The sequence below is a fragment of the Panulirus ornatus genome, chromosome 17 (genome assembly GCF_036320965.1).
Source record: "Panulirus ornatus isolate Po-2019 chromosome 17, ASM3632096v1, whole genome shotgun sequence".
Classification (NCBI taxonomy): domain Eukaryota; kingdom Metazoa; phylum Arthropoda; class Malacostraca; order Decapoda; family Palinuridae; genus Panulirus; species Panulirus ornatus.
In genome coordinates, this window is record NC_092240.1 from 45,967,531 (window position 1) to 45,985,833 (window position 18,303).

Sequence of the window (18,303 nt, forward strand, 5' to 3'; positions counted from 1 at the left end):
CACCCTTGTCTGCTCTCTCAACCACACTCTTTTTGTTACCACATATCTCTCTTACCCTTTCATTACTTACTCGATCAAACCACCTCACACCACATATTGTCCTCAAACATCTCATTTCCAACACATCCACCCTCCTCCGCACAACTCTATCTATTGCCCATGCCTCTCTACCACATAACATTGTTGGAACCACTATTCCTTCAAACATACCCATTTTTGCTTTCCGAGATTTTTAATTTATTTTTCATATTTCTTGATTACTTGAATTACCCCATGATTTTTTTGATATGCATAAAACTGTCAAATTCATGGGACCAAATGGAATTGTATGTGGCATTTATGGATGTGGAGAAAGCATATGATAAGTGTTGATGAAAATGCCTTGTGAAAGGTCTTAAGAATATATAGTGTAGGAGGAAATTTGGTTGAAGTAGTGAGAAATTTTTGTCACAGGTGTGAGGCATGTTTACAAGTAGGAAAAGAGGAGAGTGAATGGTTCCAGTTGAAGGTTGGCTATAGCAGGGGTGTGTGATGTTACCATAGTTGTTCAGTTTGTTTATGGGTGCGATGGTAAAGGAAGTAAGTGTGAGAGCTTTGGAGAGGGGGCAAGTGTGAAGTCTGTGGGGGATGAAAGGGCATGGGAAGTGAGTGAGTTGTTTGCTGATGATGCAGCACTGGTGGTAGATTTGTGTGAGAACATGCAGAAGTTGGTGACTGAGTTGGGAAGTGTGTGTGAAAGGTAGAAGTTGAGAGTGAATGTGAATAAATGCAAGGTTAATAGGTTTACCAGGGTTGAGGGACAGGTTAGTTGGGTTTTGAGTTTGTATGGAGAAAACCTGGGAGTCGACATAGCAGGGGATGGAACCATGGAAGAGAGACATAGGGTGGTTGAGGGGACAAAGGTTCTAGGAGTGCTGAAGAATATGTGGAAAGAGATGATGTTATCTGGAAGGGCAAAAATGGGTGTGTTTGAATGTTTAGTAATCCCACCAGTATTATTTGGATGCAGTGGACAGTGGATGTGTTGGAAATGAAATACTTAAGGACAATTTGTGGTAAGAGGTGGTTTGATTAAGTTGTGAAATGGTAAGAGAGAGGTGTGGTCATAAATTTGTGAGCTAAAGTGGGTGTGCTGAAATGGTTTGCACTTATGGAGAGAATGAGAGGAAAGATTGACAGAGAGGATATATATATATAAGACAAGGGAGCAAATGGGAACTTCAGTGAAGGGCGCAAATGGGGAGGTGATAACAATTAGTGGCGATGTGAGAAAGAGATGGAGTGAGTATTTTGAAGGTTTGTTGAATGTGTTTGATGATAGTGGCAGATATAGGGTGTTTTGGTCGAGGTGGTGTGCAAAGTGAGAGGGTTAGGGAAAATGATTTGGTAAACAGAGAAGAGAAAAGCTTTGCGGAAGATGAAAGCTGGCAAGGCAGCAGGTTTGTATGGTATTGCAGTGGAATTTATTAAAAAAGGGGGTGACTGTATTATTGACTGGTTGGTAAGGTTATTTAATGTATGTATGACTCATGGTGAGGTGCCTGAGGATTGGCGGAATGCGTGCATAGTGCCATTGTACAAAGGCAAAGGGGATAAGAGTGAGTGTTCAAATTTCAGAGGTATAAGTTTGTTGAGTATTCCTGGGAAATTATATGGGAGGGTATTGATTGAGAGGGTGAAGGCATGTACAGAGCATCAGATTGGGGAAGAGCAGTGTGGTTTCAGAAGTGGTAGAGGATGTGTGGATCAGGTGTTTGCTTTGAAGAATGTATGTGAGAAATACTTAGAAAAGCAAATGGATTTGTATGTAGCATTTATGGATCTGGAGAAGGCATATGATAGAGTTGATAGAGATGCTCTGTGGAAGGTATTAAGAATATATGGTGTGGGAGGCAAGTTGTTAGAAGCAGTGAAAAGTTTTTATCGAGGATGTAAGGCCTGTGTACGTGTAGGAAGAGAGGAAAGTGATTGGTTCTCAGTGAATGTAGGTTTGCGGCAGGGGTGCGTGATGTCTCCATGGTTGTTTAATTTGTTTATGGATGGGGTTGTTAGGGAGATGAATGCAAGAGTTTTGGAAAGAGGGGCAAGTATGAAGTCTGTTGTGGATGAGAGAGCTTGGGAAGTGAGTCAGTTGTTGTTCGCTGATAATACAGCGCTGGTGGCTGATTCATGTGAGAAACTGCAGACGCTGGTGACTGAGTTTGGTAAAGTGTGTGAAAGAAGAAAGTTAAGAGTAAATGTGAATAAGAGCAAGGTTATTAGGTACAGTAGGGTTGAGGGTCAAGTCAATTGGGAGGTAAGTTTGAATGGAGAAAAACTGGAGGAAGTAAAGTGTTTTAGATATCTGGGAGTGGATCTGGCAGCGGGTGGAACCATGGAAGTGGAAGTGGATCATATGGTGGGGGAGGGGGCGAAAATCCTGGGAGCCTTGAAGAATGTGTGGAAGTCGAGAACATTATCTCAGAAAGCAAAAATGGGTATGTTTGAAGGAATAGTGGTTCCAACAATGTTGTATGGTTGCGAGGCGTGGGCTATGGATAGAGTTGTGCGCAGGAGGATGGATGTGCTGGAAATGAGATGTTTGAGGACAATATGTGGTGTGAGGTGGTTTGATCGAGTAAGTAACGTAAGGGTAAGAAAGATGTGTGGAAATAAAAAGAGCATGGTTGAGAGAGCAGAAGAGGGTGTTTTGAAATGGTTTGGGCACATGGAGAGAATGAGTGAGGAAAGATTGACCAAGAGGATATATGTGTCGAAGGTGGAGGGAACGAGGAGAAGAGGGAGACCAAATTGGAGGTGGAAAGATGGAGTGAAAAAGATTTTGTGTGATCGGGGCCTGAACATGCAGGAGGGTGAAAGGAGGGCAAGGAATAGAGTGAATTGGAGCGATGTGGTATACCGGGGTTGACGTGCTGTCAGTGGATTGAATCGGGGCATGTGAAGCGTCTGGGATAAACCATGGAAAGCTGTGTAGGTATGTATATTTGCGTGTGTGGACGTGTGTATATACATGTGTATGGGGGTGGGTTGGGACATTTCTTTCGTCTGTTTCCTTGCGCTACCTTGCAAACGCGGGAGACAGCGACAAAGTATAATAAAATAAAAAAATATATATATATATATATATATATATATATATATATATATATATATATATATATATATATATATATATATATATATATATATATATATATTATCCCTGGGGATAGGGGATTAAGAATACTTCCCACGTATTCCCTGCGTGTCGTAGAAGGCGACTAAAAGGGGAGGGAGCGGGGGGGCTGGAAATCCTCCCCTCTCGGTTTTTTTTTTTTCTTTTTCCCCAAAAGAAGGAACAGAGAATTGGGCCAGGTGAGGGTATTCCCTCAAAGGCCCAGTCCTCTGTTCTTAACGCTACCTCGCTAATGCGGGAAATGGCGAATAGTTTGAAAGAAGAAAAAAGAATATATATATATATATATATATATATATATTTTTTTTTTTTTTTTTTTTTTTTTTTTTTTTTTTTTTTTTATACTTTGTCGCTGTCTCCCGCGTTTGCGAGGTAGCGCAAGGAAACAGACGAAAGAAATGGCCCAACCCCCCCCCATACACATGTACATACACACGTCCACACACGCAAATATACGTACCTACACAGCTTTCCATGGTTTACCCCAGACGCTTCACATGCCTTGCTCAATCCACTGACAGCACGTCAACCCCTGTATACCACATGACTCCAATTCACTCTATTTCTTGCCCTCCTTTCACCCTCCTGCATGTTCAGGCCCCGATCACACAAAATCTTTTTCACTCCATCTTTCCACCTCCAATTTGGTCTCCCTCTTCTCCTCGTTCCCTCCACCTCCGACACATATATCCTCTTGGTCAATCTCTCCTCACTCATTCTCTCCATGTGCCCAAACCATTTCAAAACACCCTCTTCTGCTCTCTCAACCACGCTCTTTTTATTTCCACACATCTCTCTTACCCTTACGTTACTTACTCGATCAAACCACCTCACACCACACATTGTCCTCAAACATCTCATTTCCAGCACATCCATCCTCCTGCGCACATCTCTATCCATAGCCCACGCCTCGCAACCATACAGCATTGTTGGAACCACTATTCCCTCAAACATACCCATTTTTGCTTTCCGAGATAATGTTCTCGACTTCCACACATTTTTCAAGGCTCCCAAAATTTTCGCCCCCTCCCCCACCCTATGATCCACTTCCGCTTCCATGGTTCCATCCGCTGACAGATCCACTCCCAGATATCTAAAACACTTCACTTCCTCCAGTTTTTCTCCATTCAAACTCACCTCCCAATTGACTTGACCCTCACCCCTACTGTACCTAATAACCTTGCTCTTATTCACATTTACTCTCAACTTTCTTCTTCCACACACTTTACCAAACTCAGTCACCAGCTTCTGCAGTTTCTCACATGAATCAGCCACCAGCGCTGTATCATCAGCGAACAACAATTGACTCACTTCCCAAGCTCTCTCATCCCCAACAGACTTCATACTTGCCCCTCTTTCCAGGACTCTTGCATTTACCTCCTTTACAACCCCATCCATAAACAAATTAAACAACCATGGAGACATCACACACCCCTGCCGCAAACCTACATTCACTGAGAACCAATCACTTTCCTCTCTTCCTACACGTACACATGCCTTACATCCTCGATAAAAACTTTTCACTGCTTCTAACAACTTGCCTCCCACACCATATATTCTTAATACCTTCCACAGAGCATCTCTATCAACTCTATCATATGCCTTCTCCAGATCCATAAATGCTACATACAAATCCATTTGCTTTTCTAAGTATTTCTCACATACATTCTTCAAAGCAAACACCTGATCCACACATCCTCTACCACTTCTGAAACCGCACTGCTCTTCCCCAATCTGATGCTCTGTACATGCCTTCACCCTCTCAATCAATACCCTCCCATATAATTTACCAGGAATACTCAACAAACTTATACCTCTGTAATTTGAGCACTCACTCTTATCCCCTTTGCCTTTGTACAATGGCACTATGCACGCATTCCGCCAATCCTCAGGCACCTCACCATGAGTCATACATACATTAAATAACCTTACCAACCAGTCAACAATACAGTCACCCCCTTTCTTAATAAATTCCACTGCAATACCATCCAAACCTGCTGCCTTGCCGGCTTTCATCTTCCGCAAAGCTTTTACTACCTCTTCTCTGTTTACCAAATCATTTTCCCTAACCCTCTCACTTTGCACACCACCTTGACCAAAACACCCTATATCTGCCACTCTGTCATCAGACACATTCAACAAACCTTCAAAATACTCATTCCATCTCCTTCTCACATCACCGCTACTTGTTATCACCTCCCCATTTACGCCCTTCACTGAAGTTCCCATTTGCTCCCTTGTCTTACGCACCCTATTTACCTCCTTCCAGAACATCTTTTTATTCTCCCTAAAATTTACTGATAGTCTCTCACCCCAACTCTCATTTGCCCTTTTTTTCACCTCTTGCACCTTTCTCTTGACCTCCTGTCTCTTTCTTTTATACTTCTCCCACTCAATTGCATTTTTTCCCTGCAAAAATCGTCCAAATGCCTCTCTCTTCTCTTTCACCAATACTCTTACTTCTTCATCCCACCACACACTACCCTTTCTAAACAGCCCACCTCCCACTCTTCTCATGCCACAAGCATCTTTTGCGCAATCCATCACTGATTCCCTAAATACATCCCATTCCTCCCCGACTCCCCTTACTTCCATTGTTCTCACCTTTTTCCATTCTGTACACAGTCTCTCCTGGTACTTCCCCACACAGGTCTCCTTCCCAAGCTCACTTACTCTCACCACCTTCTTCACCCCAACATTCACTCCTCTTTTCTGAAAACCCATACTAATCTTCACCTTAGCCTCCACAAGATAATGATCAGACATCCCTCCAGTTGCACCTCTCAGCACATTAACATCCAAAAGTCTCTCTTTCGCACGCCTGTCAATTAACACGTAATCCAATAACGCTCTCTGGCCATCTCTCCTACTTACATAAGTATACTTATGTATATCTCGCTTTTTAAACCAGGTATTCCCAATCATCAGTCCTTTTTCAGCACATAAATCTACAAGCTCTTCACCATTTCCATTTACAACACTGAACACCCCATGCATACCAATTATTCCCTCAACTGCCACATTACTCACCTTTGCATTCAAATCACCCATCACTATAACCCGGTCTCGTGCATCAAAACCGCTAACACACTCATTTAGCTGCTCCCAAAACACTTGCCTCTCATGATCTTTCTTCTCATGCCCAGGTGCATATGCACCAATAATCACCCACCTCTCTCCATCAACTTTCAATTTTACCCATATTAATCGAGAATTTACTTTCTTACATTCTATGACATACTCCCACAACTCCTGTTTCAGGAGTATTGCTACTCCTTCCCTTGCTCTTGTCCTCTCACTAACCCCTGACTTCACTCCCCAGACATTTCCAAACCACTCTTCCCCTTTACCCTTGAGCTTCGTTTCACTCAGAGCCAAAACATCCAGGTTCCTTTCCTCAAACATACTACCTATCTCTCCTTTTTTCACATCTTGGTTACATCCACACACATTTAGGCACCCCACTCTGAGCCTTCGAGGAGGATGATCACTCCCCGCGTGACTCCTTCTTCTGTTTCCCATTTTAGAAAGTTAATACAAGGAGGGGAGGATTTCCGGCCCCCCGCTCCCGTCCCCTCTAGTCGCTTTCTACGAGACGCGAGGAATACGTGGGAAGTATTCTTTCACCCCTATCCCCAGGGATAATATACATATATATATATACATATACACACACACACACACACACACACACATATGCACATACACACACACACACACACATACATATATATACATATGAAAAATGTAAGAACAATTTAGAAACAAACTTTTAGCTTGAAATGAATGAAAAAAAAAAATGAATGTCACATACTGGTTCAACCTCTGGCTATGGAAAAGGAAATGTACAATTTATTCACACAAACGTCAATAGCAGTTCTCATCAATTTCACCATATATATATATATATATATATATATATATATATATATATATATATATATATATATATATATATATATATATATCAGAAGTGGAGGAAACAAAGAGAATGGAGAGGCAAAATCGGAGATGGAAGGATTGAGTGAAAAAGATTGTGAGTGATCAGGACCTGAACATGCAGGAGAGTGAAAGGCTTGCACAGTATAAAGTGAATTGGAATAATGTGATATACTGGGGTTGATGTGCTGTCATTGAATTGAACCTGGGCATATGAAGTGTTTGTGGGTAAACCATGGAAAGGTCTGTGGGTCTTGTTTGTGAACAGGGAACTGTGGTTTTGGTGCATTATCCATGACAGCTAGAGAGTGGATGCGAGCACATGCAACCTTTTGGATGTGAATGGATGTGGCCTTTCTTTGACTGTTCGTGGAACCACCTCGCTAACATGGGAAACAGCGATCAACTGTTAAAGAAAAAATTGGTGCTAACATGAATTAAACCCATTATGTTAAGGATATGCATAAAACTCTATGAGTCATCCAGGTAGTGCTCTAAATGATGAATTATGTCAAGTAATGCATCCATTTATTTCTCATATATTTTTGAATATGTAGTTGATTATTGATTCATGCATTAGGTAAGAACCTACTGAAGAAGAGTGTGTAGAAAGGGTATATGGAAAGCACTATTTATCATATCATTTTCTTGATTGTATGCATTGAATGCATTCAACTTAAGATTACTAATGCTAAGCAAGATTTCTCTGACTTTCATCTAATAAAGACAAAGCGGATGTATGTGTTGGAGGTGGAGGGAATGAGAAGTGGGAGACCTAAATGGAGGTGAAAGGATGGAGTGAAAAAGATTTTGAGCGATTGGGGCCTGAATATACAGGAGGGTGAAAGGTGTGCAAGGAATAGGGTGAATTGGAACGATGTGGTATACCAGGGTTGACGTGCTGTCAGTGGATTGAACCAGGGCATGTGAAGCGTCTGGTGTGAGCCATGGAAAGCTTTGTGGAGCCTGGATGTGAAAATGGAGCTGTGGTTTCGGTGCATTACATATGACAGCTAGAGACTGAGTGTGAACAAATGTGGTCTCGTCTTTTCCTAGCGCTACCTCGCATGTGCGCGGGGGATGGGATGCCATTTCACATGTGGCAGGGTGGCAACAGGATTGGATAAAGGCAGCAAATATGGATATGTATATATGTATATGTCTGTGTATGTATATGTATGTATATGTTGAAATGTATGTATGTGAAATGCGTGTGTGGGCATTTATGTATATACATGTGTATGTGGATGGGTTGGACTATTCTTTCGTCTGTTTCCTTGTGCTACCCCGCTAATGCTGGAGACAGCAACTAAGTATGATGAATATATAGAATATTTTATGTTAATGATTATAACTTATGCTTTAGATAAAACTTATTGAAGAGAATTGTGTGTGAAAATATATGAGCTAGATTAGATGCAGGAGGGAGGTAAGGATTACATCCCCCTTGGTATGACTGAATGCCCAAAATAGTCAAAATGTATAAGAATAACGTGATTAATGCCATCAAAATTGCCTATTTTCTGTTCAAATGAGTTAGTAGAGCAGTGATATATGATAAAAAAAGGTTCCTAGCCAGTCAAAGGAGAATTATTATACCTTAGTCCTCTCAACAGATTGATCTCCCAAACAATGAGGAACCCCATGGAAAAGTTTGTGAGGCCTGATTGTAGATAGGGGGCTGGGATATCTTTACATTACGCATGACAGTTAGAGGATGGATGCGAGTGATTGAGGCCTTGCCTTTGTATCTTCCGGGCATTACTTTATTAACATGGGAAATGGAACATATCTGTAATGAGATTGGGGTGTCTAAATGTGTGTGGATGTAACCAAGATGAGAAAAAAAGGAGAGATAGGTAGTATGTTTGAGGAAAAGAACCTGGATGTTTTGGATCTGAGTGAAACGAAGCTCAAGGGTAAAGGGGAAGAGTGGTTTGGGAATGTCTTTGGAGTAAAGTCAGGGGTTAGTGAGAGGACTAGAGCAAGTGAAGTAGTAGCACTACTCCTGAAACAGGAGTGATGGGAGTATGTGATAGAGTGTAAGAAAGTAAACTCTAGATTGATATGGGTAAAACTAAAAGTTGAAGGAGAGAGATGGGTGATTATTGGTGCATATGCACCTGGGCATAGGAAGAAAGATCATGAGAGGCAGGTGTTTTGGGAGCAGCTGAATGAGTGTGTTAGTAGTTTTGATGCACAGGACCGGGTTATGGTGATGGGTGATTTGAATGCAAAGGTGAGTAATGTGGCAGTTGAGGGAATAATTGGTGTACATGGGGTGTTCAGTGTTGTAAATGGAAATGGTGAAGAGCTTGTAGATTTATGTGCTGAAAAAGGACTGGTGATTGGGAATACCTGGTTTAAAAAGAGAGATATACATAAGTATATGTATGTAAGTAATGTACGTAAATATATGTAAATGTAAATGTATGTAAATATGTATGTAAATCTTCACCTTCGCTTGTGGAAGCGAAGGTGAAGATTTGTGGGGGTCTTCAGAAAAGAAGAGAGAATGTTGGAGTGAAGAGAGTGCTGAGAGTAAGTGAGCTTGGGAAGGAGACTTGTGTGAGGAAGTACCAGGAGAGACTGAGTACAGAATGGAAAAAGGTGAGAACAAAGGAGGTAAGGGGAGTGGGGAGGAATGGTATGTATTTAGGGAAGCAGTGATGGCTTTCGCAAAAGATTCTTGTGGCATGAGAAGCGTGGGAGGTGGGTTGATTAGAAAAGGTAGTGAGTGGTGGAATGAAGAAGTAAGATTATTAGTGAAAGAGAAGAGAGAGGCATTTGAACGATTTTTGCAGGGAAAAAATGCAAATGAGTGGGAGAGGTATAAAAGAAAGAGGCAGGAGGTCAAGAGAAAGGTGCAAGAGGTGAAAAAGAGGGCAAATGAGAGTTGGGGTGAGAGCGTATCATTAAATTTCAGGGAGAATAAAAAGATGTTTTGGAAGGAGGTAAATAAAGTGTGTAAGACAAGGAAGCAAATGGGAACTTCAGTGAAGGGGGACAATGGGGAGGTGATAACAAGTAGTGGTGATGTGAGGAGATGGAGTGAGTATTTTAAAAGGTTTGTTGAATGTGTTTGATGATAGAGTGGCAGATGTGGGGTTTCTTGGTCGAGGTGGTGTGCAAAGTGAGAGGGTTAGGGAAAATGATTTGGTAAATAAAGAAGAGGTAGTAAAAGCTTTACGGAAGATGAAAGCCGGCAAAGCAGCAGGTTTGGATGGTATTGCAGTGGAATTTATTAAAAAAGGGGGTGACTGTATTGTTGACTGGTTGGTAAGGTTATTTAATGTATGTATGATTAATGGTGAGGTGCCTGAGGATTTGCGGAATGCATGCATAGTGCCATTGTACAAAGGCAAAGGGGATAAGAGTGAGTGCTCAAATTACAGAGGTATAAGTCTGTTGAGTATTCATAGTAAATTATATGGGAGGGTATTGATTAAGAGGGTGAAGGCATGTACAGAGCATCAGATTGGGGAAGAGCAGTGTGGTTTCAGAAGTGGTAGAGGATGTGTGGGTCAGGTGTTTGCTTTGAAGAATGTATGCGAGAAATACTTAGAAAAATAAATGGATTTGTATGTAGCATTTATGGATCTGGAGAAGGCATATGATAGAGTTGATAGAGATGCTCTGTGGAAGGTTTTAAGAATATATGGTGTGGGAGGCAAGTTGTTAGAAGCAGTGAAAAGTTTTATCAAGGATGTAAGGCATGTGTACATGTAGGAAGAGAGGAAAGTGATTGGTTCTCAGTGAATGTAGGTTTGCGGCAGGGGTGTGTGATGTCTCCATGGTTGTTTAATTTGTTTATGGATGGGGTTGTTAGGGAGGTGAATGTAAGAGTTTTGGAAAGGGGCAAGTATGCAGTCTGTTGTGGATGAGAGAGCGTGGGAAATGAGTCAGTTGTTGTTCGCTGATGATACAGTGCTGGTGGCTGATTCATGTGAGAAACTGCAGAAGCTGGTGACTGAGTCTGGTAAAGTGTGTGAAAGAAGAAAGTTGAGAGTAAATTTGAATAAGAGCAAGGTTATTAGGTACAGTAGGGTTGAGGGTCAAGTCAATTGGGAGGTAAGTTTGAATGGGGAAAAACTGGAGGAAGTGAAGTGTTTTATATATCTGGGAGTGGATCTGGCAGTGGATGGAACCATGGAAGCGGAAGTGAATCATAGGATGGGGGAGGGGGCGAAAATTCTGAGAGCGTTGAAGAGTGTGTGGAAATTGAGAACATTATCTCGGAAAGCAGATATGGGTATGTTTGAAGGAATAGTGGTTCCAACAATGTTGTATGGTTGCGAGGCGTGGGCTATGGATAGAGTTGTGCACAGGAGGGTGGATGTGCTGGAAATGAGATGTTTGAGGACAATATGTGGTGTGAGGTGGTTTGATTAAGTAATGATAGGGTAAGAGAGATGTGTGGTAATAGAAAGAGTGTGGTTAAGAAAGCAGAAGAGGGTGTTTTGAAATGGTTTGGTCACATGGAGAGAATGAGTGAGGAAAGATTGACCAAGAGGATATATGTGTCTGAGGTGGAGGGAACGAGGAGAAGTGGGAGACCAAATTGGAGGTGGAAAGATGGAGTGAAAAAGATTTTGTGTGATCGGGGCCTGAATATGCAGGAGGGTGAAAGGAGGGCAAGGAATAGAGTGAATTGGAGCGATGTGGTATACCGGGGTTGACGTGCTGTCAGTGGATTGAATCAAGGCATGTGAAGCGTCTGGGGTAAACCATGGAAAGCTGTGTAGGTATGTATATTTGCGTGTGTGGATGTATGTATATACATGTGTATGGGGGGGGTTGGGCCATTTCTTTCGTCTGTTTCCTTGCGCTACCTCGCAAACGCGGGAGACAGCGACAAAGTATAATAAATAATAAAATAGTTCTGTAGGTACTTCATTTCACTCTTTCAGCTTCCGACCTTGATCCTGTGATTGAAGGATCTTGTTTACATTCAGAGCTCTCAACAGGATGTATGGTTCAGTCTTCTACTTGATAGGGCAGTTACTTTTACTTTATGTGTTAGGATTTCTCTTATTTATTGTTTTCTGTTTGCTGGTGTTAATGTTTCAAAAAGAGGACCATGGTCTCTGTACCTTTCATATATTAATCAATAGAAGATTTTTTATTTTTATGTATAATTTCTCTCATCCTTGGATTATTGGGTATCATTGGATTATGTACTAATTCACAGGCATGGAAAAGAGAGACTTGGATGTGAATGTGCTAAGAGGGGCAGCTAATGGATGACTGATCAAAATCTGTTGGAAGTGAGGATGAAAATTTGAGGATTTTAGAAAAGAGAAAATGATAATTATGAGAAGGTGGGGAAAATGAGTGAGTGTGAAAAACAGATTTGTGTGAAGAAATGCCTGAAGAGATTGAGTGTTGAATGGCAAAACGTTGGAGGAAATGAAGCTAGGGAAGTGGATGAAGAAGTGAGGTGTATAGGAAAGCAGTGCTGGCATGTGAATGAGTGGCATGTGAAAGGTGAGAAGTGGGCAGGTGAGAAAGGGTAGTTGGTAAGTGGACGATGAAGTGAAATTGCTTGTGAAAGAGGAAAGTGTATGGTCTTTGCTTACTGGGAAGGAGGATGAGTGATTAGGAGATTTACATGAGGAAGCATCATGAGGACAAAAGGAAGGTGCAGAGGCTAGAAGAGAAGGCAGTGTGAGTTGGGTGAACAAGTTAAAGCAAACTTCACAGAGTAAGGAAATATTTTGGAAGGAGGTTAATAGTGTGAGAAAACAAGAGAACTAATGGAAACATCAGTGAAGGGGACTAATGGAGAACTGGTAATAAGTGCTTATGAGTTGAAGAGGAGGTGGAGTGAGCACTTTGAATGTGCTTGATGATAGGGTGGCAGATGTAGGTTGTATAGGTTAGGAAGGTATGCTAAGTAAGACAGCCGTGGCAAGTGGTTTGATGAAGAGGGTAAAGGTGGTGAAAGTCATGTGTAAGATGAAATGTGGGAAGGTAGGTGGAGTGAATGGTATTGCAGTCAAATTTCTTCAGAAATGTGGTGACTTTGTTGTTGATTGGTTAGTTAGAACTTTCAGTGTGTGTGTGGCAAGGGGGACAAAGATGAGTGTTCAGATTATAGAGGTATAATCATATGCCTTCTGGAGAAGGCATATGATAGAGTTGATAGAGATGCTCTGTGGAAGGTATTAAGAATATATGGTGTGGGAGGCAAGTTGTTAGAAGCAGTGAAAAGTTTTTATCGAGGATGTAAGGCATGTGTACGTGTAGGAAGAGAGGAAAGTGATTGGTTCTCAGTGAATGTAGGTTTGCGGCAGGGGTGTGTGATGTCTCCATGGTTGTTTAATTTGTTTATGGATGAGGTTGTTAGGGAGGTGAATGCAAGAGTTTTGGAAAGAGGGGCAAGTATGAAGTCTGTTGGGGATGAGAGAGCTTGGGAAGTGAGTCAGTTGTTATTCGCTGATGATACAGCGCTGGTGGCTGATTCATGTGAGAAACTGCAGAAGCTGGTGACTGAGTTTGGTAAAGTGTGTGAAAGAAGAAAGTAAGAGTAAATGAGAATAAGAGCAAGGTTATTAGGTACAGTAGGGTTGAAGGTCAAGTCAATTGGGAGGTGAGTTTGAATGGAGAAAAACTGGAGGAAGTGAAGTGTTTTATATATCTGGGAGTGGATCTGGCAGCGGATGGAACCATGGAAGCGGAAGTGGATCATAGGGTGGGGGAGGGGGCGAAAATTCTGGGAGCCTTGAAGAATGTGTGGAAGTCGAGAACATTATCTCGGAAAGCAAAAATGGGTATGTTTGAAGGAATAGTGGTTCCAACAATGTTGTATGGTTGCGAGGCGTGGGCTATGGATAGAGTTGTGCGCAGGAGGATGGATGTGCTGGAAATGAGATGTTTGAGGACAATATGTGGTGTGAGGTGGTATGATCGAGTAAGTAATGATAGGGTAAGAGAGATGTGTGGTAATAAAAAGTGTGGTTGAGAGAGCAGAAGAGGGTGTTTTGAAATGGTTTGGTCCCATGGAGAGAATGAGTGAGGAAAGATTGACCAAGAGGATATATATGTCAGAGGTGGAGGGAACGAGGAGAAGTGGGAGACCAAATTGGAGGTGGAAAGATGGAGTGAAAAAGATTTTGAGTGATTGGGGCCTGAGCATGCAGGAGGGTGAAAGGCGTGCAAGGAATAGAGTGAATTGGAACGATGTGGTATACCGGGGTCGACGTACTGTCAGTGGATTGAACCAGGGCATGTGAAGTGTCTGGGGTAAACCATGGAAAGTTCTGTGGGGCCTGGATGTGGAAACGGAGCTGTGGTTTCAGTTCATTATTACATGACAGCTAGAGACTGAGTGTGAGCGAATGGGGCCTTTGTTGTCTTTTCCTAGCGCTACCCCGCGCACATGAGGGGGGAGGGTGTTGTTATTCCATGTGTGGCGGGAATGGCGATGGGAATGAATAAAGGCAGACAGTATGAATTATGTACATGGGTATATATATATATATGTCTGTGTGGGTATATATATGTATACATTGAGATGTTGAATGTGTTTGATGATAGAGTGGCAGATATAAGGTGTTTTGGTCGAGGTGGTGTGCAAAGTGAGAGGGTTAGGGAAAATGATTTGGTAAACAGAGAAGAGGTAGTAAAAGCTTTGCGGAAGATGAAAGCCGGCAAGGCAGCAGGTTTGGATGGTATTGCAGTGGAATTTATTAAAAAAGGGGGTGACTGTATTGTTGACTGGTTGGTAAGGTTATTTAATGTATGTATGACTCACGGTGAGGTGCCTGAGGATTGGCGGAATGCGTGCATAGTGCCATTGTACAAAGGCAAAGGGGATAAGAGTGAGTGCTCAAATTACAGAGGTATAAGTTTGTTGAGTATTCCTGGTAAATTATATGGGAGGGTATTGATTGAGAGGGTGAAGGCATGTACAGAGCATCAGATTGGGGAAGAGCAGTGTGGTTTCAGAAGTGGTAGAGGATGTGTGGATCAGGTGTTTGCTTTGAAGAATGTATGTGAGAAATACTTAGAAAAGCAAATGGATTTGTATGTAGTATTTATGGATCTGGAGAAGGCATATGATAGAGTTGATAGAGATGCTCTGTGGAAGGTATTAAGAATATATGGTGTGGGAGGCAAGTTGTTAGAAGCAGTGAAAAGTTTTTATCGAGGATGTAAGGCATGTGTACGTGTAGGAAGAGAGGAAAGTGATTGGTTCTCAGTGAATGTAGGTTTGCGGCAGGGGTGTGTGATGTCTCCATGGTTGTTTAATTTGTTTATGGATGGGGTTGTTAGGGAGGTGAATGCAAGAGTTTTGGAAAGAGGGGCAAGTATGAAGTCTGTTGGGGATGAGAGAGCTTGGGAAGTGAGTCAGTTGTTGTTCGCTGATGATACAGCGCTGGTGGCTGATTCATGCGAGAAACTGCAGAAGCTGGTGACTGAGTTTGGTAAAGTGTGTGAAAGAAGAAAGTTAAGAGTAAATGTGAATAAGAGCAAGGTTATTAGGTACAGTAGGGTTGAGGGTCAAGTCAATTGGGAGGTGAGTTTGAATGGAGAAAAACTGGAGGAAGTGAAGTGTTTTAGTTATCTGGGAGTGGATCTGGCAGCGGATGGAACCATGGAAGCGGAAGTGGATCATAGGGTGGGGGAGGGGGCGAAAATTCTGGGAGCCTTGAAGAATGTGTGGAAGTCGAGAACATTATCTCGGAAAGCAAAAATGGGTATGTTTGAAGGAATAGTGGTTCCAACAATGTTGTATGGTTGCGAGGCGTGGGCTATGGATAGAGTTGTGCGCAGGAGGATGGATGTGCTGGAAACGAGATGTTTGAGGACAATGTGTGGTGTGAGGTGGTTTGATCGAGTAAGTAACGTAAGGGTGAGAGAGATGTGTGGAAATAAAAAGAGCGTGGTTGAGAGAGCAGAAGAGGGTGTTTTGAAATGGTTTGGGCACATGGAGAGAATGAGTGAGGAAAGATTGACCAAGAGGATATATGTGTCGGAGGTGGAGGGAATGAGAAGAGGGAGACCAAATTGGAGGTGGAAAGATGGAGTGAAAAAGATTTTGTGTGATCGGGGCCTGAATATGCAGGAGGGTGAAAGGAGGGCAAGGAATAGAGTGAATTGGAGCGATGTGGTATACCGGGGTTGACGTGCTGTCAGTGGATTGAATCGGGGCATGTGAAGCGTCTGAGGTAAACCATGGAAAGCTGTGTAGGTATGTATATTTTGCGTGTGTGGACTTATGTATATACATGTGTATGGGGGTGGGTTGGGCCATTTCTTTCGTCTGTTTCCTTGCGCTACCTCGCAAATGCGGGAGACAGCGACAAAGCAAAAAAAAAAAAAAAAAAAAAACATTGAGATGTATAGGTATGTATATTTGCGGGTGTGGACGTGTATGTATATACATGTGTATGTGGGTGGCTTGGGCCATTCTTTCGTCTGTTTCCTTGCGCTACCTCACCAGCGCGGGAGACAGCGACAAAGCAAAATAAATAAATAGATATAAGTTTGTTAAATTTACCTGGTGTGTTATTTGGAAGAATGGTGATTGAGAGGGTGGTAGCAAGCACAGAGCATCAGACTGGTTAGGAATAACATAGTTTCGCAAGTGTTAGAGGATGTGCAGATCAAGTGTTTACTCCTAAGAGTGTGTGTTAGAAATACTTATAGAAACAAAGAGATCTGTATATTGTACTTATGGATGTGGAGAAATATGATAGGGTTGAATTTAGTGGTTTTGGAAGGTGTCATGAATATAGAGTGTAGGAGGAAAGCTGTTAGCAGTGATGAGTTTTTATAAAACTATTAAGGTTTGTTTGGTGTCGATAGGAGATTAAGTGGTTCCATTTGAGGGTTGGTCTGCAGAAGGGGTGGGTGATATCACCGTACTGTTTGATCTGTTTATGGATGGGGTTGCGTAGTAAACAAAATTTTTTTTGGAGAGAGAGGGGCAGATATGAAGTCTGTAGGGTGTGAAGGGGCCTGGGAAGTGACTTAGTAGATGTTTGCTGATGACACTACAGTGGTGGCAGACTTGAGAGAAAAGTACAGAATTATGTAACTGAGTTTGGAGGAGTGTTTGAAAGGAGAAAGTTGTGAGTAAATGTGAATAAAAGCAAGGTTTTTTTAAGTTTACCAGGGCAAAGAGATAGGTTTGGTGGGGTTTGAGTTTGAATGGAGAAGAATTGGAGGAAGTGAAGTGTTATAGATGCTTGTGAGTGGACAAGGCAGGGAATGGAATCATGGAAGTGGAGGCAAGTCATAGGGTCAGTGAAGGGGACAAAGGTTCTGGTAGCATGCAGAAGTGTGTGAAAAGAGAGTTCACAATCTGGGAAGGTGAAAATGGGCATTGTTAACGTAATAGTTGTCCCATTGATGTTTTATGGATGTGATGCATGGGCTTTAGTTGAGAGTGTACTGAAGAGGTTGAATATGTTGGAAATGAAATGTTTGAGGCCAGTATATGATGTGTGAAGGGTTGATTTAGTAAGTAATGATTGTATAAGAGAGAGGCATGGTAATAAGAAAAGTATGGTTAAGAGAGCTGAATAGGGTTGGCTGAGCTGAATAGGGTTGGCTGAAATGGTTTGGACATATTAAGAGAAGAGGATAATGTAAATTGAAGCAATGTGGCATACAGGAGATGAATTGTGGTCAGTATACTGAACCAATTCGAAGCACTCGTAAGAAACCTTGGAAAGGCCTGTGGGGCCTGATTGTGGATAGGGGGCTCTGGTTGTGGTTCAGTTCACTTAAAAGCTAGAGAATGGACATTGCTGAATGAATCATTTTCTTTATCTTTACCTGGTACTACCACATTAACAGGAACTGGTGAACAAGTATGAAAGAAAAAAATTTATCCTCATTTTGAATGTTGATGACCATTCACAATGTTGTACTCCCATTTATTATTAGATTTACATCATTACATTTTATCAGATTTCAAAATGAGAAACTACTTTCTTCCTTAAACAGCACTGGGGGGAGGCTGGGGACATACACAATCTTGGTCTAACGTGGATGGTGCCTGGTGAGGTTGAGGAAGCTGCAATGACGACTCTTGTTCGTACTTTCTTAACCCCTGAACTCATACTCTTGCGTCAAGTAGCTAAGGGAGAGAAGGAAGTATCAAGGTTAGTTTCATTTCCATTGTAACAATGATTAAATCATGTATCATTAATAAGTCATGGAAGAACTTCAGAGAA

At 42.0% G+C, this 18,303-nt stretch overlaps 1 protein-coding gene across 1 annotated transcript in view; it reads left to right on the plus strand.

Annotated features, from left to right (window-relative positions):
* The window catches only part of LOC139754434 (proteasome activator complex subunit 4-like), a 576,322-nt gene that overhangs the window by 253,601 nt on the left and 304,418 nt on the right, over positions 1–18,303 (plus strand). The window contains exon 16 of the mRNA XM_071671710.1: positions 18,074–18,231. Within this exon, the coding sequence (XP_071527811.1) occupies positions 18,074–18,231 (158 nt within the window). The remainder of the gene's footprint in view (positions 1–18,073; positions 18,232–18,303) is intronic.